The 22578-nt window shown below is 31.3% G+C and overlaps 1 protein-coding gene across 2 annotated transcripts; it reads right to left on the reverse strand.

The window, feature by feature from the left end:
• Window positions 1–2025: 2025 nt before the first annotated feature.
• LOC115699535 (uncharacterized) lies at window positions 2026–8842 on the reverse strand. 2 transcript variants are annotated; one of them, XR_009684194.1, is made up of 4 exons: window positions 8496–8814; window positions 7048–7419; window positions 2619–6959; window positions 2026–2465 (listed from the first exon to the last, which is right to left on the reverse strand). XR_009684194.1 is itself a non-coding variant. In XM_061103027.1 (4 exons), the coding sequence occupies exons 1-3, from the start codon at window positions 8496–8498 to the stop codon at window positions 2679–2681; spliced, it is 4656 nt and encodes a 1551-aa protein (XP_060959010.1). In that variant the 5' UTR covers window positions 8499–8842; the 3' UTR covers window positions 2026–2465; window positions 2635–2678. The 2 variants fall into 2 exon arrangements, 1 of the variants encoding a protein (XP_060959010.1); XM_061103027.1 differs by having other exon boundaries at window positions 2635–6959; window positions 8496–8842.
• Window positions 8843–22578: the final 13736 nt, after the last annotated feature.

Consider the following 22578-nt stretch of genomic DNA (forward strand, 5'->3'; position numbering starts at 1 on the left):
CAAGAGGCTGTAAAAGAGGAGCCACTTCATTGTATTTTAGCCATTTTACAACCCCCATAAGGCACGATGAACATCTTCATGAGAAAGGTTACATTGGAATTGATGTAAGTTCCTTCTCTTTTCAGCTTGGTCTTGGAAGGGAGCCAATTGTGACAGAGCAATATTTACACATAAATTTCCCCCAATGGTGGTCACTTTCATAGTGTCATCTCACATTGTAGCCACTTTTCCCATTGTAGGGGCCAATTGTCATTCTTTAAGAAAAGGCCAACCAAGGACATCAAAAACATCAATGGAGACCCTGGGATTCCAAAATCCAAGGAGACCCAACTTCCATACCTCATGTAAGACCATACTAACTTGAAAGTTAGGCTTTCTCACTCTCCATCTGGCCCTAAAATCATAACCTCACGTTATCAAAGGATGCTACTCCAAAGAGCACGACTATGATTGGAATTTGTAGGGAAAAAAAAATCTCCATTCACATCATCTTTTAAGCTAAGGAAAAAAGAAACTCCACATCATCTGCAGTACTTTTATATCAAAATTATCAATTTATTTATTTATTTGCTAGAAAAACATTCTCTGGTCGAGTCCTAGAGACGATGGATACTTCACCGGCGCAACTTATGTGAAGTTACTGTAACAACGTGGGCCACCTTCCGTTATCAGTAAGTAGTACTAAGGAAATGGTTACGCGGATCTGAGGACTAAGAAGTGTACACCCTCATTCTGTAAACTTTCTTTGGAATGGGAAAGATGGTTGCTTGAGCTCAAGTTCATTCAAAGAAGAACGCAACAAATGTGTATATATATCAATTATATCTGAATATTATGATGTTGCAAGTATACCCTCCTAGTCTGAAGCCACTTGAGATAGGGTATTGAGGGGTGCGTGACTGTGTGTTGGGGATTATGTGATCGAATCTCAAGTGTGTAACTCAAAAGATGTATGTACAAAAACTGCTTCTTTCAAGAATTTTTTTTTTATTTGATTAGTACTACTGCAAAAAAAAAACTTAGAAGAATGTATATAATGACAACTAATGCTACAAATGTGTACCTAATGAGTCGATGACTTTGAAAAGAATTTTCTAATTACTGAAAAGTGTGAACAAGTTATTAAAAGTATGCCCAAATGTAGTAAAATTACATAGGTATTAGAGTTCAGTAATAGATGGAAATGCCCTTTTCGGTCTCTTACATTGGTTTGGAGTGGTGGTACTGGTTCCATATAGCAACAGTTCCAGGATATAAACTAGCTAGAATCCTGCATGAAAAGCAATATTACCCATTAGTAATAAATTTATATTTAAGAATATGTAGTTTAAATTTCAAAGTGTGTAGTACTTTGGATGAGTAAGCACACACACTGACTTCACTCTCAGAGTTTTGAGCAATTCTTTATGATTTACAAATAAATAATAGTATATGTGGTGTTACGCATAGCCTAGTGTTTCATCACTCCTCACAATAAGATGCCCCAAATTCGAATCCCCCTCCCCAAAGTCTAATAAATAAATAAAAAATAGCTAATAGAAATAGGCTGAACCCAAACAATCCTTGGAAAACTATAGAAAAGCAAAGAAAACAAGAAGAGGGTTTAAATGGAATTACATTAAAAGGTCATAAGAATTTCGAGTTATAGGCTCTTAGGATAATGAAATGATAAGATTTTAATTTAGTAATAATAATAAAAAAGATTCCATTTAAATTGAATCAACCATTCAATGTGAAAAAGGTATAAAAGTGCCAAAATCTACCTGGTAATGAAAAGTTGGGGATTCCAACTCCAGAAAGCCATGGAGAACGCTCATCATCATGCTCATCTGCCTCTTTATTCCTCAATTGAACTTATCTCCCTCTCGATTGAAACGTACACAGCAGAAAGGAGTCAAATGCACCAGAAGAAAAAGAAAAAATATCCATCCAAAATTTCCTCTCAACTTGTGAGAGAATATTTTGATTCTGGTTATAACTTGTAATACAAAGGGAAAAGTACAAATATACATGAAGACATGCCTGTGCAAATATCAATAACCAGAATGATTTCTTTTCAAGTAACAAAAATTCGACAGTCATGACTAAAGTAAATAACTATATTTGTAACTGGAAGGTGGGAAAGAAAAATTTGACAGACAGAAGATACATGCCGGCCACAGCCTGAACAGTTCGTACAATCCAATCCCCTCCTTTAAAATGGATCAATATCTACACCAATTTCATAGTTCCTAGGCAGCACAACAAACATGCTTTTTTTCCTTTTAATCGTGAGTTAGATATCTACACGGGGGAACTTATCTGCAACAAAATGATTCATTTAGCATCTTGACTGATTCCAGGGCCATAATTTTCCAAAGTTAAGAGATGGTGGTATGGCAGTGTTCAGCAAGACGAACTCTTGGGCTTCACCTCCATAATCTGATCGTTCAAATTACCAGAGTTCTGACACTCGTCTTGTAGAGCTGCACATAGTTAGATAAATGGAAAAAAAAAATTAACTAAAAGAGTATATTATCTATTTATTGGTAATGGTAAGAACATGATGCCAAAACACTTAAGTATTGAGAAATTGCAGTTATGAACACTAATGACAGCTCACTCAATTATTTACTCACAGCAATAAATTCTCACCAGGCCTAAACAGATTCCGAGGTTTTTCTCATCGCAACCCAACCCTACTGCCACGAAGGGTGTTTGTAGCTAATTCTATCCACTGGATCAAGTCCACCATCAGGTTTTGCTCTCTTCAATACACCACCAACCTGAAACATCTTTAGCTGCTCCTCCACAAGGGCCTGTGAACTTGAAACAGAAAATTGTCTCAACCCTGCAGGTAGCCTCTCATCTCTTCGTTCAGCATCTACGCTCCCAGGTCCTGCATTAAGGTCCAAACCTTGACTTCCCCATTTCCTACCATCAGGGTCAATGTTACTAGCACCTCCTGGTAGGTTCATAACATATGGACGAGCGAAAGCAGATGGGACTACATCTGCAGGCCCAAGAAGAGGTGAGGGAATGGTAGGAAAACAAAGCGGTCCACCGGAGGAAGAGTCCATATATGCTGTTGAACAACCTGAAAAGGAGTTGGATGACAACGGATAACTAGTTTCAAAAGGGTATCCTGGATATGGAATTTGGCCGGCAGGTGAAAATGGAACTGCAAGGGATGACGAAAGCACTGGACCCCTGTAAATCTCAGGAACAAATGAGGAGCTCGCAGTAGGAGGACACAAGACCCTCTGTAACCCAGCCGGAGGCCCATAACTCTGCTCCCCTCTACCAGGAAAAATTGGCGGAACAGTGATGGCTGAATAAGCATTGCCAGGAGGGAACCATGATGAAAAGTTCCCAAAATCTGTGTTGTTGACTCTTATTCCAACAGGTCCTGTCGATGGCAAACTACTTTTGATAGGCTTAACAAATTGTGCTGCTTCAGCACCAACATCATCAAGCCCTGGCCCATTGTTCAAATCAAAGTCTCTGGAATCATTAACCGCACCAATAGATAACCCACTTAATGATGATCTAGCAGGTAAAGACGCCATTTCTAACCTAGCATGGTTGCTACCAGAAAATAGCTCAACATCAGGACTCTCATCAGCTCTATTCAAATCAAGATCAAGTCCTCCAGCAGCAGCACGAACACAAGGTCCAGACTCATCCTCATAAGCTGCGTCATCGGTTACATTCAAGTCAAAATCCAAAGGAGCACAACCTTGTTTGCTAACAGTAGAGTCAATTGCATCACTGGTTTTTTTGGGTTCGGTAGGCCGAAATGCACTTGTAGCTGCTGACCCTTTCCATCCAAGTTCACCCTTACTTTGCAAAGGGTTTTCTGGAAGATTAAATGCTCCTTTGGCAGGAGCAGCCACAGTAATTGAAGATGGGAAACCCCAAGAAGTAGATGAATTTGGAAAAGGTAAAGTGCAAGGCAAATGAATACCTGCTGAACTTCCATGTTCTCCCATTTTCACAAGGTCCTCGTTACTCGCATCATCAGAAGGAAAATCTTCATTTAAATCAAAGTCCAGTTTTACAACAGAATCATGGCAAGAAGCATTCGCAGTGGAAGGTTGTTGTTCCTCTGTCTTAGTTGACTCCAAACCATCTATCTTCTGCCTGTTAGACTTCCCATGTTCACTTTCTTGCCCAACAATTGCATGAACCTCAATTTTGGGAGATGAAGCAACTGAAACATGACCAACAGATTCTTTTTCATGATCAAAAGTAGTACGTAAATCCCCAGCTTGTCCATCTGTCCCCTCAGCTAAGATGCCAGTCTTGAGATTATCAGTCTTTTCACCATTACACTCCGCATTCAAAGTATTTCCAGAGCCAGAAGAATGCAAGGGATTATCACTTTTCCCGTCCAAGGGTTCAGCATTACTTACTGTCTCAAGAGATGGCTTCTGTTCTGTTGAAACATCATTACCTAACTCCTTGTCAGTGTTCTGATCCCCACGACCCAACTCTGAAGATGAGTAAGCTGATGTTTCATTATCCTTCTCGACTTTTGCACTCCCAGAATGAGCTTCAGATGCCATTGGCACACTGTCTTCCACAGTTCTCCCATCTCCATTAAAAGCTTTCTTACTATCAACTTTTTTATCCTCATCAGATGAAGTTTCTGGTTTTGATTTATGATCAAAACTGCTGATACTTCTTGTCCTACGAACTCCAAATTTTCTTTGCTCTTGAATCTGGTAAGCTCCTGCAGCATCCGTATAACCTTCTTCTCTAGCAGCAGGTATGGTTACAGAAACATCGTATGGTTCACTGGGTTTATGAGCAGACAATTTTAAGGAATCTACATTTTCTTGTAAACTCGAAGAACCATCCAAATCTCCTTTCATATCTCCAGAATCATTGGTTGGACCGCCACTAACAATATTTCTTGAATCATTTTTAGCAAGTGAAGAGTCGACCGTAGTACCCGGCTCTGAAGGGGAACAACCACTAACCCCCCCAATAGATTGACACTTGGCTAGAGAAACCTCCCCTAATTGTCTCACCTTTCCATCATTGCCTGAGCTTGATCCCTCTGGCGTAGATGGATTTCTCACCGGAGAAGCTGATGGTGACACATTACCAGATTTACATATTTCTCCTGCAGCCACACTAGCGAGCAAATTCATCCCCCCATCATCCATAGGTGAAGTAGAAGCACTTGCTTCAGAAATCTTTGCACAACTTTCAAGTAAAGCTTCCATGGAGGTTAAAGAAGCCTCGTACGATTTCCCAGACCTTGAAATTATATTTGACAATGAACCAGCTGCTTTAGATGCTTCTGTTGATTTTTCACCATCTTCACCAGCCCTTTGATGCTCTACATAAGCAGGAACTGCAGATTCTTCAAACCCACCATCCTTTCCTTGACACAAATCTGAGTTTATATCTGAAGAAATATTAGCACGGACAGCATCATTTCGACCTTTAGGCTTTTTATCATGATTATCAAGCTTTTTCACAGGAGGAGAAGCTCTGCCACATGCGGCAACAGAGTCTTCAAAAGAAGATCCAGAGGCACCTCTAGCAGGGCTCCGACCAGTGTTTGAAAACCTTACAATGAGTCTATTATTACTGTGGTCAGCAGGAGAAACATCAGCAAGTTTCTCAAGGGACTCTCCAGTAGTTGGTCTTTCAGGAGTCACATTTCTACTTGGCGTACTAGCTTTACCTGACCCGATTTCCTTCTGACCTCCTGCAATAGCAGATTCTTGAAAGCCATTAATTACTTTACGATGGCGAGAACCACTGCTAGAAACATTATTCACACACACAGAACCAGCTGTTGAACTCCTTGCATCCTCCTTACATGATGAACCCACTGTTTTCCCATGGTCACTTGACTGGCTGTTGTTCTGGGACTGACTAGAACTGCTACTTTTTTCCTCCTTAATTGGTGTCAAAGGAAGATCTGAGGAACCTACAGCAACTAACATTCTGAAGTTCTGATCGTTCGAAAACGTACCCACAGATGCACTTGTCGGTTTAGTTAATCCAGGAGTTGCAGATGCCTTGGAAGCAGCATCCCCAGAACCAAGCTTAACCTGATGAGCTTTAGAGACAGAAGGTTGTACATTGGAGCACTTTGAGCCAACCTCAGCAGTATTCCCCTTTTTTTTGCTCCCAACATGAGAAACTTCAGACGATGCAGGCTTGTTGGGCCATGAAACACCACGACCCTGTCCAGATTTGGAAACATCACTCACATTCATCTCAGCTTCAACACGCCTTTTCCATGTGTCAACCAAAGTCCTAGCTTTCTTCTGAATTTCAGAATTCTTATGACTACGCAAATGATTAACAGATTTGCCCACATTACAACTCTTAAGGGCATGCAGATTTATGGGCAGCTTATCAAGCGCCCGGAGTAATGCCAAAAGAAATTCCTCAACAGATTTATCACTATCTTCGGGACAACTGTCACCAATTTTCCCCTTATGGACCTCTTGAAGCCATTCATCCAACACAGGTAAGCCCCTAAGCTGAACAAATCGTCCAAGACAATCATATCTCTCCGTGACTGCAATCACATCAACAAGCATTATTCTGCCAGCCAAGTCTATTTTCTTCTCAGCACTGTCAGATTGCATGAGCTGAACTAACTTTTCAACACCAGAAAGGTCCACAAGCCCTCCTTTGTCAGTTATCTTAGCTATCTCAGACTTTAACATATTTTCAGGCCTAAATTGACCTGAATCGCCATCTTCTACTTTAGCTAAACGCTCTCGTTTCACAGTATCAGAACCTTGATCACCTCGCTCCCTCTTTTTTCCCTTAGCCTGTGAAGAAAAAGAGGGTGTGTTGTTTTGTACAATATCAAAACCAGATTTTAATTGCGGTGTTGATGAAGGACCATTCGATGATTTTGGAGAACGGCCTCCGGGTTGCGCGGCCCCATGCATTTCTAGTATTCTCTTGTCTAATGGCTTATCTACTTCTTCTAGTCGTTCCTGCAGTTTATAAAAATTAATGATAATAAGTCTTATTAATCAATGGAGACCACAAGCAATCAAACATAATAATGATAATGATACTCACATTAATACAGTCTTTATCAGTTAACCACCATAAACACTTGTTCTCAATGTCATAAACTCGTCTGCATACAAATGAGGATATCCCTGGAGGAAGTTCAACACCTTTACGAAGGAATGCAACTTTACAGGGATGGAGTAACGATGCAGCAGGAATCTCATCCTTGTGAAAGGTATAAAAGACCTCCTTCAGTGCCGCGTCATGCGATATACCTTTTGCAAGACTTATATCAGCAGGTCGATAAAGCCAATTTACACTTAAACTTAGAGTGTCCTTCTTGTCTAATGTCAACTTACGTACTATTCCAATAAATGGGGGGGACTCCTGGGGTGGCTTAAATAATGCACAATCACCAACTCGAATTTTATATCCATCCTAAAGACAAAGGAAAGTTTCGTGAGTTTATTGGACAGTAAACAAAACACATGCTTTACAAGAGGTAAAAATCAAATTTAACAAAGATATGTATGTTGTTCAAATAAACTTCAAGATGAAGAAGAAAGAAAATGAGGTTCGTCTCCAAACATATGATCACAAACAATCACACAAAAACACAGCTATCCAGAAAAACAATACCAAATAGATATGTTGATTGATAATAAGTTAATAATTATAAGGCCAAACAAGAAACGTCAAAATACTATAAACACTTCAATCACACAAAAACATTTCTCCCTTGTAGGCTGCAGTTTATAAAGAACAAAAAACGATCAATTACAAAACATTACAAAACAATCAAACCCCCAAAAAGGTGAACAATAAGAGGATGGAGTGTGAGTCCGAATTATTCACGGATGTTGTTTTTACTAGTCCAAACAAGTTTAAACCAAGCTTTACAATGAGTTTACACTCCATCCTCTTACTGCCATGGATAATTCCATATCCTCCTAATCTGTTCGTCTGTAGGTTTGGTTGGGTTATATGAAATATTTCCTACCCCCTCCTCCATTGTCATAATCGGGTTGGGGGCAGCCAAACCCACCCAACCCCTAACCTGCCCAAAGATGAAAAAAGAAATTTTGAGGGGTTTGGTTGGTTTTTTATGTAATCTGTTCGTCGATCTTCTTATGTATTTCGATTTCTCTCTCTTTCTCTTTCTAAGTTGTAATTCAAAAGTTCAGATTAAATTCTTTAACCTTCTATTGTTCAGATTCAACAACAAGACAGACGCAGAATACAGACCCAAGTAATTAAAAAAAAAAAAAAACCTCACTGGAAAAGCAGGTCAAAAGGAAAATTAGAACGAAATCAAAACTTCGAATGATGAGAAAAATGCAATGAAAAAGGTTATGCTAGTCTTGAATCCGTACAAAACATTAACATATGTATTAATAGTGTATAAAATCAAATAACAAGACAGAAAAAAAAAAAAAAATCCCCAATCACACATATACATATCGCGTATGGTGCTGCATTGACAATTATAATGAAATTCAATCCTGAGAACTCACCATCGATGGTGAGAGCGGAAGCTGGAGCAGAAGATTGAGCCCTAATCGTAAAAAATAAAGAATCAACCCCCAAAACGAAGAACAAAACCCTTGAAATCTCCATTTTCATTTTCTCAAATAAAAAAAATCTGTTAAAAAAGATAAACAATAAGAAGATCAAAACACAATCTCTCTCTTCGACGAGACCAGAGGAGAAAAGGGTCTTCGTTGGCGAGAGAGAGAAGAGTCGGAGTGGGAGAGAAAGGGGCAAGAAGCACGAGGAAGAGGGAGAGAGAAAGAGGCGATACCCATAAACAGAAAATGAGGGAGACGAAGCCAATTTTATGGTTTTATTATCACTTTATTCTTCCCTTTTTTTCTTTGTTTTTTTATTAAGTTATATTTGCAGCAAAAATCCCAATCTAATCATTTTGTTTACATTTAGATCCCTAATCTTAATATTTTTGCATTTTAATTTCCAACAAGTTAATGAAATAATTAATATTTTCGTCCTAATATTTTTACACTACAACTTGTTAATACTACCATTTTATAATATCATAATTCTTTTATTGTATTTTATTTAATTTTATTGTAAAATAAGTAAAAATATAAATAACAATTAATAGGTAGAATTTATCTTTTCTTCCTTAATGTACTCAATTTTGATAATTTTTGAAAAAAAAAAAAAAATGCTCTATTCATTAGTTTATCTTTTCATCCATTGTAGCCAAAATTTCTAATCCATACAACTATTTCTACTTTAGATTCCAAATTTTAATATTGATATATTTTTTAATAAAACTTATCAAGACATTATGAGTAATTAATCAAAATAATAATTGATATCCATCTTTCTAGATATGTGACTCATGTAATTTAACAGCAAATTAGCTCTTATTTTTATAAGGTCGAACCATTTTAGACTTGGAAGGGCAACTCGTCTAATGAAAGAAATACTTAATAGGACGTATTCAAATGCTCTCACGGGGTAATCTGAAACATGCATTCAAAGAGAGGTCCGGGTGTTGTCTTTTGGGGCATCGTTCTAACGCAAAATTCTATAGAATTAGATGTTTCTCTTCTACATTTTTCCAACGTTAACTACCCTTACATTTACTGTACACCCTCGACGGTGCATGCCCCCTTGCCATAATTAATTGTACTGTTTTATATGAAAGATGGTTATCTCACAAAATGGGTCTCACTTAACCAACCCAATATCAATATAACAGTATATTTTCTCCCACCTGTGTGCTTATTTCATGTCTAAAACCCTAACAAATCTTGGTTTACTTGAGATTTCGATTTTAACTTATAAATAAAACTTTATCCCTTCATGTAAAGACTTGCGAATTTTGACTAGAATCTCTATTAAAATTTGGCAAGAAAGACTTGTGTAAAATACTCTAGTAAAAGAATTTCAATATTAGTGACTCGTGTACTAATATTCATTAACGCCACAATCACATAAAATTTTGTCTTTTGTACTTTAAAATCATTCTTTCTTTAACTTATTCTTTTATTAATTCGATTTCCAAAAAAAATGGATAAACAATAATAATATAAGTTATACATTATTATTATTTCGATATAATACAAAAAATTTCATATAAACACCAAATATATCTCAACAAACTTTACAATAATTAGTTTTATTTAATGGTAAAATTTCCTTATTTGACTCTCTTTGTTCGAAAAATAATTCCATTTCATAACAATTTTGACTTCTTCATCTACTTTAATTTTTTATTTTAAAAAAAAAATATAATTATAATTAAAATTATAGTTGTTAAATAAAAAGATAAATAGCGATATAAGTACTTAAAATTTTAAAGTTGTAAGTGTCATAATCTTAGTTTTTATTTTGTCAATACCGATTCTCTGTTATTGTCTTAAACAGAACACATATAATATCCAAATTCTAGATTATTGAATTTATACAAAAATATGTTATATCAATTACTTTTAAATGCTTTTTTAATAAATTCAAAACAGAGACTGACAAAATTAGAAAAAAATTACAATTTTACAAATATTAGATACTTATGTCCCTAAAAATATATATTAAACTTATGCCACTTACAAACTTTAAGTACTTATGTCGTTATTTACCCAAAATAAAATAATTATTATTAATCCTATGATGCTACCCAATTTTTTTTAATAAATAAAGTCCCAACTTAGAAATCTACACCTATAGTGAGACTGTGAGAGAGGCCTTGAATCCCTTGATCCTACTTAATTTTTTTTCAAAAAAAAAATAATAATAATTTACTTAAAAAAAATTTATAACTTTTCTTACAACTTATATTTTGGCCCTTTTTTTTTTTTTTTTTTTTTTTTTTACATTTTAGCACCCTTTAGCTTGATTTCTTTCTAGTTTGGTCCTGAATGTATGAATGTGACATAGTTTCTAATTAAAATTAATCAAATTTGATCTATTTTTGATAGAAACAAGGATCCAAAATAAGAGGCTCTTTTAGTACTATTTTGAATCCAAAATCACATATCTATATATATTATATATAGCTAGGCTGGCATTGGGATGAACTAGTATTTATGGAATTATTTCATTCATATCCATTTTTCTACCTAATTAATCACCCCAAATCAAACTCAATAAATTACTATGTACCCATTTTTCAAAACAAAAGCAATGTACTAGGTTTTTCCTACCCTAAAATGGACAAATAAATAGATAAATAACCACAAAGACTTTGTGCAATATGTAATAATAAGAACCATAGAATGGTCCAAACAAAGCCTTAAAAGTTATGCCCACAACTAAATAAGGGACATTTCAACTGAAATTATCAATGCTCCCCTCAAAGACTTCTTATATATACATAGATATTTTCTTTGATAATAAAGATTAAAATATATCAACATTAAATAGATCATGTGATTAGTATCATTAATATATGTAACGTTATTATAAACCAAGGTAGATAATTTATACATACAATGTGTGATTATGTAGTTACATTCACTAATGTCACTTCACTTTAAGCCCCTCACCTAATAAACCCTATTCAATAAAAATGAACCGACCTAATAATAAACTTCATTTGGAGACTCATGTCACGTGACTTTAATAACTCAACTATAATTTTCACATTAATATATCACAACAAAATCTTTCTCATTATTAAGTAATTTTGTCTATTGAAACTTCACCATAATTAAATTTATAGATAGAAAGGTAATTTGTTATATTTGTCTCATATTATTTATGTATAAGCAATTTATAAGATTATTACATCAAGTCATAATCTCAGTCATAATCTTGTAATAGAATTTTGATAATGAAGTATTTTTAAAGGTTAAATCATTTTAACTATCATTCTACTTGTACTTAAGTTTAAATTTTAGTGGTAAAATCCTTTAAACTACACTATTAATAAATTTAAGGTATCATCTATTTTTCATAGTTAACTACCAACATAAACTGCTCATGTGTACACTCTTGTACACGTGACATGTCTATATTGGTACACCAATCTATCGGGAAAAAACTTACTTCACTGGCTTATACCATTAACAAAGTTAGTGCACTTATATTTGACACAATACAATCAATTCCAAATTCATCATGATTATATATGTCCAAAAAAAAAAAAACTAAAAAACTAACATTTTTTTTAAATATATATTTTTTAATATTTTATTTATAATTTTACGGTCTAAAATTTTTATTTATAAAAATATAATTTTAAATTTTTAAAATTATAAAAATACTATTTTCAACCAAAAGTAAAAAAAATAATTAAAAAATAAAGAGAAATCAACTTTATAATAACTATTAATAAATTATAAAATAACAAAAAAAAAACCAATCTCATGATAATTACAAAACAACTAAAAAGGGAATATAGAACAGCTTACTTACTGAAAATCAGTATTTTTGTAAATAAAAAAGTTTAAATTATAAAGATAAAAATTTCTCCATGTTAATGTATTTTTATAATTTTTTTTTTCAAATTTTAGTTTAATATGTAAAATTTTGAAAAAAAAATATTAGTAGTGTTCAATATTATTACGATATATTATATTATTATTGATATAATTAAGTATCATTTTTAAATTTTATATAAAATAATCTGAATCACAAGAAGAAGAAAATCGAGACAAACTTTCAACTAACAATTTTTTTATCAATTCAAAAGATATAAAATCATATTACTTTTGAGAAATGTTAATTTTTCAAACACCAAATAACAATTCTCTAACACAAAGTAAAATCATATAATGTGAAGAGTTAAGATGTTGTGGAAGAACCCAACATATTATGAAATTAGATAGATATATATATAGCATTTGTACCATAATAACAAAGTCAATTTTAAGCCTTTGATTTCTCTTAATTGGGGACCTATATCACATATCACAAGCTAAACATTTATTTTTCTCTTCCTTACTTTGGGATTCTATTCTACTATTTGATTGGTCACACTCACCCTCAAGCTCAACTATAATTTATATACATTTTTGTAAGAAAAAGAATATATCATATATTTTATATATATAGCTAGGTCATTAGAAATTTAGAATAATGAGGTAGCTAGGTCACATGGATTGTCGTTTTCTGTTTCTGTGTATAGTTAGTGATGATGATGGTGATGTATATGAAAGAGTTGCTATTAAGCTTTTTCAAAACCCCACCACCCCATAATATTAGAAAGAAAGAAAGAAAGAAAACCATCCAAATCTCACGAGTCTTTTGATGTTGATAGGTGGAAATTGACTGATTAATTTTAGTTGAATTGTTTTCTTTGAGTTTTTGTAAAATGGGGTGCTTTTAATTTCAATCTTTTTTCCTTCTTTATCTATAAAAACTTATTATTAACTTGAAAGCAACATTCATAAATAAAGACAAAATGTAACAGTAGTCTTTTTAATTAAAAAACTTGATTAAACTTCACCAAAATTAACAGATAAGAAAATTATACAAGGGTAGTTAAATAAAGTGAGAAAGAGATAGAGAGAGAGTGTTTGAGTGGTTTATTGATATGTCCACATGCAAAAGCTATAATCTGATATGAGTGTGACTCATCTGAGGAGAAGTGTTAAAAGGGATTAATGGTGTATTATTCTAATTTTATATTGAGTCTTACTTTAATAAGTATTATTATTGGATATAAATATAATTAGTACCCAACACATTCTATAATTAATGATATTTCTTAAAAATTATTTTTTTTTTTTAGCAAAAGATGATATATTCATTCAGAAACCTTCAACATCAACAATAGACATAAATTCAGGAGGAGCATTTCGCTCATTAAAAATACGATTTGAATGGAAACAAGACGCTCGTACAACACAATGAGCAGTCATATTTGTAAACCAATAATAGAAGATATAATATTTAATTATACTAATAATAATATCAATAATAGTATGATAATACTGAGAAAGATACTAAATAGTAAACACTAATAGTGCATTTTAATAATTCTATGGCTAATTATGATTTTTCCCCTAAACTTTAACATGTAATAAATTATGTTCTTTGAACTTTTCTAGCCGTTAAAAATTGTCCTTGAATTATAAAGACTCTTGTTTAATTTCATTCAATTTTACTATTTTAGTGTTTGTTTATGTACTAAATCATGCTTCTCAGACTTTGATATTTACCAAATCATGTCCCTCGAACTTTAACATGTATTAAATCATGGCCCCTGAACTTTTACCTATGTTAGCTTTTTTTTTACTAAAATTAGATAAAATTCTTTAAATTCAATAATCTCAATAGTTCATGAGACATGTTTAACGACCTTGAAAGTTCAAAAAAAGTACGTGTCAAAATTAGCCTAATTCTATAATCGTTTGAGTGACTGTAGTAAGCAATACAGCAAGATCATCACTCTTTTTTTTTTTTTGAAATAAAGCGTATATATATTAGAAGGAAACAAATATATGAATAGTACATAAATATGTGATAGCAAAAAAACCCTCCTTGGCTTTTGATAGCAAAAAAACCCTCCTTCCCTTTCACATAAATATGTGAATAGTACATAGTGACAGAAATTGTTGATTTAGTTTGTACAAGTCAGAAAACTACCATTATAAATTATGCCTCAGACATTAATTCTGCCATATTTTAGAACTTGGCCCCATATCTTTTATTTTCATTTGAAAAAAAAAACAATATATTATGTTAACAATAACCAACTACAATTAAGTATATGAATTCATATGGAAAAATAAACCCCTGTTTCATCTTTCTCCAAGTGACTTTGACAGGAATATGAACTCATCATAAACTTATAATTTAATCTAATATTGCCTAATTAAACTTGATACTAGGAACTTGTTTCACCTAAAATCATTTTATGATACATATTTATAAACTGGCATGATTTATGCAACTCATAATATAAATATACATGCATGTGTATTTTTCGTAAGTTTCTTATTATAACATCTTAATCAACTTATGTTTAAGAAAATACATACTATTTTTTTAAAAAATTTTATAGTGGTATTTGTTAAATTGTTATACTGACAATATCACACTTATAAATTTTTAAATTTTTTTGAATAAATTGTGTTGAAAACATATTTAAAGACACATGATAAATTGAAATATCAGAAATTCTATTTTTCAGTATTTTAAACTATTTGAAAATTTTATAAATTTATAAAGATCATATTATAACTATAATAAATATTATTATAAAAAAAATTTTAAAAATATTCTAACATATAATTTAAGGCGCAAAAATTGAATAAAAGTTTATAATTATCATACCTAGCATAGAGCATGCATAATTTATGGATTTGTCTTTATATTTTACTATTTAATATTTTCTCTTACACCTAACTTATATATTAGGGATTATTTTAAGAAAAAAAATATAAAAATACGATTGTACGGAATTTTAATTATTTTTACAGTTTTTAAAATTTTATTTACTTATAATATGATATTTTATTATATTTTTATATTGTACTCTTGTTATTTTATTATTTTTATATTGTTTTGTTATGAATTTTTAGTTTTTTTTTTTTTTGTGTGGGTGTGTCTTTATAGAATACTATAGAATTCTGTAAAAATATAACAAAATATTTGAAGGTAAAGTGTAAAAATTTTACTTAATTTTCTCTATTTATATTTAGGTCAGCATGTTTCAGAATCTGGAGGCCGGCCCAAACCGAATTTCTTTCAGTTTCAGTAAATTTTGTCCAATTAGATAAGTGTCACATTGGCCTGGCCAGGCTATGAAAAAAAAAAGTCATGGTTTTTTTTTTAATTTTCTACACTTAAAAAAGTAATCTTAGAATTGATGTGCAACATGGGTTTTGTCCATTAAGAGCATAAACTATTAAATCAATTTCAAGACCATTGACATAAAAAAAATATTAAAAAATTATGGCATTTTTAAAAAAGGAGAAAAGAATAAACAATATATACACTAATAGTGGTTTGTCTTTCTCCATTTAAGAGATAAGACTCAAAATTTGGTTCTGGTTCAACCTTAATAGTTAAAAATTTACTTCTATGGTAGAGAATAGATTAGAGATTGTGTTGACCCAACAAATGGTCCACAAATAAGATTGGTTTTCTTCTTATTGTATTTTGTATCCCAATAAAACCACTTTCCTTAGGGAATAAGACTCAAAATCTTTAGAATAATAAAGGGTAATAAAGTCAATAAATTTTGGCAAGTTTCATGATGGTGATGACTATGATGATGCTATAGACCAACAAATTTTTGCAAATAAGTATGATTATGTTGTAGGGGAACATAAACAAATATATACACTACTAAACAATAACAAAAGAAAATAATCATAATAATAATTGCAACATAACTTTAGTTTTAAGTGGGGGCCAATCTTGAGTCATGAATCAAAAATCACTATGTTAAGTTTACTAACACGTTTCATGTCTTGGGATCTCTCACTGTTTTTGTTGAAAAAAGAAAATATAATAACTAAAAGGTGCGTGTTTGAAATAATAAGGTAGATGAGTGAGAGTTTGAAAATGATAGATCTTGACATTTTATATATATATAAAAATATATATATATATATATATATATATTTATATAAGTGAAGTGGTAGACACGGCATTGCCTTTTGTGTTTGATACTTGTTTAGATGTAGATTTCAATCAAAAAAATGTAGACAACATACTTTTCACAATCAAACAACCCCATTATGTACTTTTTTTCAATAAAATTTGAATAATGCCTTCTTTTTCTATGGGCTTGACTATGGGCCCAATTTAAGAAGAGGTCATTTAGTTTTGCTTTTGAGTCTTGACTATTCGTATTATGTCATTTTTATTAAAGCCCATAAGAATATATGAAGTAGATTGCCCACCTTTGATTTTTTAGTCAAATTTATTTTTCCATTTTAGATGCTGATGTGACAAATTAGTTTAAAGAGATATTTGTGGCTAGATGTTGAACTTTTGTAGGTATTTAGGTGGAATTTTTGTAGTTTACTATAACTTAAGTACTTTTCAAAACATGAAGTTATGATTGTGTATAATAAAAAAAATGGAGTATAATCAATAAAAAACTTAAAGCATAAAATTATTTGAATTATAGTAGTTATGATTTTAAAATTTAAATATATACATATATCATATTGGGGCAGGTATCTATTCCCCCGCCCTCACTCTGTTTCCGACTCGAATATTTAAATCCATACCCGCTCCCCACCTCATTTGGGGCGGGTACTCAAATTCACGGGTATGATTGTCATCCCTAATTTTACCTCTTTTATTGAGAATGCTCTATTGTGAGTTGTGAAAATATATTACAATGATAATGATAATGATATAATCTAATTTATTATAATCACAAATATATAAAAACTTACTTTATATAAATTTTTTATTTTTTATATATTTTTATTTTTTTTTTGTCAATATATAAATTTATATGCATTTGATAAAAATAAAATGAAATACTTTTATATTATATTTTATCAAATATAAAAAAAAAATAAGAAACTCAAGTATATAAGAAAAATTTTAAAATGTGATTTGTTGATGCTAAAATAAAATGTAAAATATTTTTTTAGAAAATAATATATTTAATTATAATTAATTTTTTTTTTAATTTTTTTTTCTAATATATCATAAAATAAATAAGTAAATATAGTTTTTGTACAAATAAATTTATTATAGTCTTTTAATTAAAATATTTTTTTTCTAAAAATTAGATTGTACCAGCACGCGAGTCTTTTCAGCATGCTTTGTCTTCACTCACCCGCTTTCTCAGAAGGTCACCCATACTGAAATTACCTCAGGTCAAGCACACTTAACCGTAGAGTTCTTTCATGATGAGCTATCATAAAAGAAGATGCATCTTGTTGATATAAGTAGTACTAATCAATCTATTTAAGTCCTCTTCAAATGTATAGTTCCATACCTACACAGTCTCAGAATCATCATACTTGATTTTCTCCAAGCAATGTGGGATTGCACAACTTACTCGGTATTTTTTCTTACGGATCAGGAGACTACTTACTATCACAGCTTTTAATTGTAATTTCTCTATAAATTATTCAAAAGTTATTTTTTAATTACTTACCAAACATATTTTTATTATAGTTTTTTTTTTAAAAATAATTTTTAGCTTTTTCAAAAGATGTTTCAAATGATGCTTATTAGAAGTTTATGTATGATTTGTACATGTTTTCCAATTGTACTAAATGTTTAGTTTTGTGTAAGTTTTAATTCAAAGTGCTTTTTTTGATAATTAATGGTGAGAAAATGGGCCAAGTGTGAACTTAGTATAGAAAGCTTGCCAGCAGTATAAGCCCATTAAGTTAGATCACTGGGCTTTAAACCATAAACAAAGCCTATCTAGATTGTTACACGCATAGTGGATTCTTCCTTCAAAATTAGGGTTTAAAAACCCTCATAAGTGCCTAACTGCCTTAGCGGGCCACGGAATTGGCTAATGCATATCGCGGCCCGTGTATGCAAAATCAAAAAGGGAAACTTACAAAAATACTGAAATTTGGGTTAATTTTTACAAAAATACTGTCACACGGAAATTTTTTCAAAAATACTGTGTTTTTATAAAACACCAGTAAAACACATAGCAATATAACTCAAAACAACATTAGAACACTAGTAAAACACTAGTAGAACACCAGTGAAACTTAACACAGTATATTGCAGTATGAAACTTATAAAAAAACACAGTAAAAAAGTAAAAAATACCGTCTGGCAGTATTTTTGTAAAAAAATGACAAAAGTTAATATACCATGTAAATTTTCCAATCAAAAATCTCTTGCCCATTTAAGTGTAGTGGGCCGCAACATTGCCCAATGAATGTTGCAACTCGTGTAGGCATTTTTTGGGCAGTGAAGGCCGCCTTTTTCATTATAACAACTTTATTTTTTTTTTATGTAACCAAAAGTTTCTATCCATTTCGTAGCTCTGAAATCCCAACATGTTGAGGGTTACTCTTTAAAGATTTACCCTAAACCTATAATATAAGTAAAAAATGGGAAGAGCTCAACTCTCTTTAGATCTCATACAAAAAAAAAAAATTTGAAAACTGACTCAGCAACTAAAGTTATGGAAAAAGATCCAACAAAAGCAAATTCTTTACACAATTATAAAGAGTGGGTGATTCGGCTACATCAATTACTCATTTGAATTAAAATTAAATTTTAAAATTTACACATGAATATATATTTTTTTAATTTTGAAGAATGTTGTTTAATACTTTAATGCTATTCAATTTATATTTGTCTTATGTTTAAGTTTTTAACATTAATTTAAACTATAACAAAAAAATAAAAAATAAAGATTAATTTGAACAGGTTAATCTGACCAAACCAACAAAATTATTGGGTAGGTTAAATCTTTTTTTTCTTTATTATTATTAAACAGATTACAATTAAATATTTACAACCTACCATTTATATTGAGTTAGTAAAAATATATTATAATCTAACCAAATGACGGATCTACATCCCTAAGACTTTATGAGCATGTTTGGTATTGTTTTTTGTTTTTTGTTTTCAAAAAATTATTTTTAGAAATGAGAACAAAAAATAGTTTTTGAAGTTTTTAAAAACAAGTCATGTTTGGTTAGTGTTTTTTAAAAACAATATTGACTAAAAGTGAATTGGTTTTTAAAACAGAAAACAAAATTTTGTTGTTTTTAAAATTCTTGTTTTTTGTAACTTTGTTTTCTAAAAAACAGTTTTCAAAAAACAAAGTCAAACAAGCCAAATTGTTTCCAAAAAACAATTTTCTATTTTTAAAAACAAAAAACAGTTTTTTAGTTATAATGCCAAACATGCACTATATGTTTATACTCTTCCGAGAAGAGCTCTTCATGAATTGGAAGTCCTTAATGTCATATGATATCTTTCTTGTCAAAGCCAAACTTCCCATCAAGAATCATATGTAAATTTCAACAATAATCTAATATTTGGAATGAAACATGTATACAATAAAAATGACCTCTTAGTTCACATACCTATATAATCAATCATCACAATGGTGTTGGAGTTTTAATTATAAAGAAAGAAACTATATAAAGAAGAAGAACAATTTATACATAAATATATGGATAAGTAAATATACTATATACACACATCAAGTATATAGGTTAGACAGACAGCTTATAAATAGCTGATACATACAACACCATAAAGGTAAAGTCAAATCATGGTCCATTTTGCATTAAAATCTTTGGTCCAATTTTGTGAAAAATTAAAATACAAAAATTAGACGTTTCACCAAAAAGACAAGCTAGGGCTTTGTAAACAAACATGTTAGACACTCTCACATTCTCATGAACACTAGTTGTAATTGTCTAATTAGTTAGTTAGTCTAGTTGTGACACTAGTCTAGGGAATTTAAACCGTTCCAGAGTGATAGAAACACTTTTTAATTAACTAGGGAGATCTTACAAAAATTACGTAGTTCGTGTTGCTGCTCGTTTAGTTTGATAATTAGAGTAATGATAGTCCTCACTAATAATTGTGTTATGTGTCATTTTTTTACTATTGTGTCGGCAAGTGAATCAATGATATGGGTCATTATAAATCATCTCTGGAAAAACAGAAAATGAAAGGATTTCATCCCAAGTGACAAACTTCATCAGATTTACCCATGTATCAATTATGAACTTATTCAATCAATAATGGTTATCCACCTGAATATGTGTAAAAGAATTTTTTATTTAAAGAAAAATAATAATAAAAAGAAAGAAAGGGGGATAATGATACCCTTTATTGAGGTTTGGATGGATAGATGATGTTGGGTAGATATGGTTCTTGGTGTAATGTAGTGGCCCAATGAGTAGGTCCTCTTAATAATAATTCATTTGTTTTTGCTAACAAATAATTCACATAATAAATCAGAAATAAATCAAATATTAAATTTTCACCTTATTTCTTCTTTTTGTTTTTGTTTTTCCTTTCTCTTAACTACATTATGTGAAAACAATGGTATGATAACTTGGTATGGAGGTGGAACATATTGCATAGATTGATCACTAAACTAAAGTTAGAATAGAAAATGGCAAATTAAGTGTCACTTAGCTTATTGTCCTCTCAAATTTATTCTTTGAATAATCTTGTTATTATTAAGAATATAACATCCTAAAAAGGCCACTTTATCATGCAATATGAATGTCATTTGCAAACAAATCTATTTTTTTATTTTTTAGATAAAAACAAAACATTTTCTTAAGTCCATTAATTTTTGCAGAAGTCCTCCTTATTAGACATGGAAATAAAGCCAAAATTCAATTAATCATTATTTAATGTCATTTGAGACCCCCTTCAAGTACTTTTACTTTTGACTAATATATATATAATACTAAATAGAGTTTCATATAAAATGATAAGAGTTGTTAGGAAATTTCTTATGGATTTGCACATGAGTTGCTTCTAAAAAGTCTAAGGTAATCCTAACAAATTTGACCTTTTTTTCATTAAAGTGGTTTCTAAACATGATACCATAATTGTCAAATAAAACTTTTGGGATATATAATTACCTTAATTTATAACATATTTTTGGGACTTGGGAGTACTCATTCTCTAGGGAAACAAAGATAAAGGCTTTAAGTTCAGAATCAAATTAATAAACAACTAGAAATTCATTGGGAAGGTATCTTAACTATGTAAATATTAAAGAGATATAAAAACAATAGCATGTGTTATAAAAATGTTCATATTGACCAATAACAAAATGAAAACATATAGTATGTTATGTACTGAAAATTCAAAAATGATATTTTTATAATGAAAAATTGATGTGTGCATACTACATCCATGGTGGCCAGAGTAGCTGGTCACATGGGGACTTGTAGAGTTGTAATGCAGATTAGTGTGGTCTCACATGTGACTCTGCCAACACCCAAGACAAAATCACTCTTGAGATGCATATAATCTGGCATATCCTCAGCTAATAGTTGGACTTGGCTGGTTGGGGCTTTGGGGTTTCACTGCTTGGTTGATAGGACACATCACCCATTACACAAATAAGATATTACTCACACTACAAAACACCATTTCTTCATTTCATTTTCTTGAGAAAGTGACAAACTTCTTATCCCTTTTCTTATATGTGATTACTAATACCACATTGTTCTTAGGTATCATGAAGAAAGTCACTTCTTCTGATTAGTTAATAATAATTTTTTTAAATTATTATATTAAATTATATGAGACTTGATGTTTAATTGTACCAATAGTGATATTATACTTGGTAGGGTATTAGACACCGGCAATATCTTTTAGCCTTTCTCTATTTACGAATAAAGTATTGTTTTTGGACACCAATAGTGTCAGCACTACCTAGAAGTGACGTCTTGCGATTAGTTAGTGATTTTCTATAAAAGTTATTACATTAAATCATGTAGGACCTGATAATTAATTGTACTAATATCGATATCACATCTTAGAAGGTGCTAGACACCACTAGTATCTTTTAGCATTTCTCTTACGAGCATTGTTATTGAGTACTAGTGGTGCCTAGTACCTAGAGGTGATACTTTACGATTAGTTAGCGATATTTTTTAAAACTTATTACCTTAAGTTATATGAAAATCTATACTTAATTGTACCAATAACAATATAATACCAAAAAATGCTATGCAATAATGC

Source organism: Cannabis sativa, chromosome 8, assembly GCF_029168945.1.
Source record: "Cannabis sativa cultivar Pink pepper isolate KNU-18-1 chromosome 8, ASM2916894v1, whole genome shotgun sequence".
In the NCBI taxonomy this organism is placed as follows: domain Eukaryota; kingdom Viridiplantae; phylum Streptophyta; class Magnoliopsida; order Rosales; family Cannabaceae; genus Cannabis; species Cannabis sativa.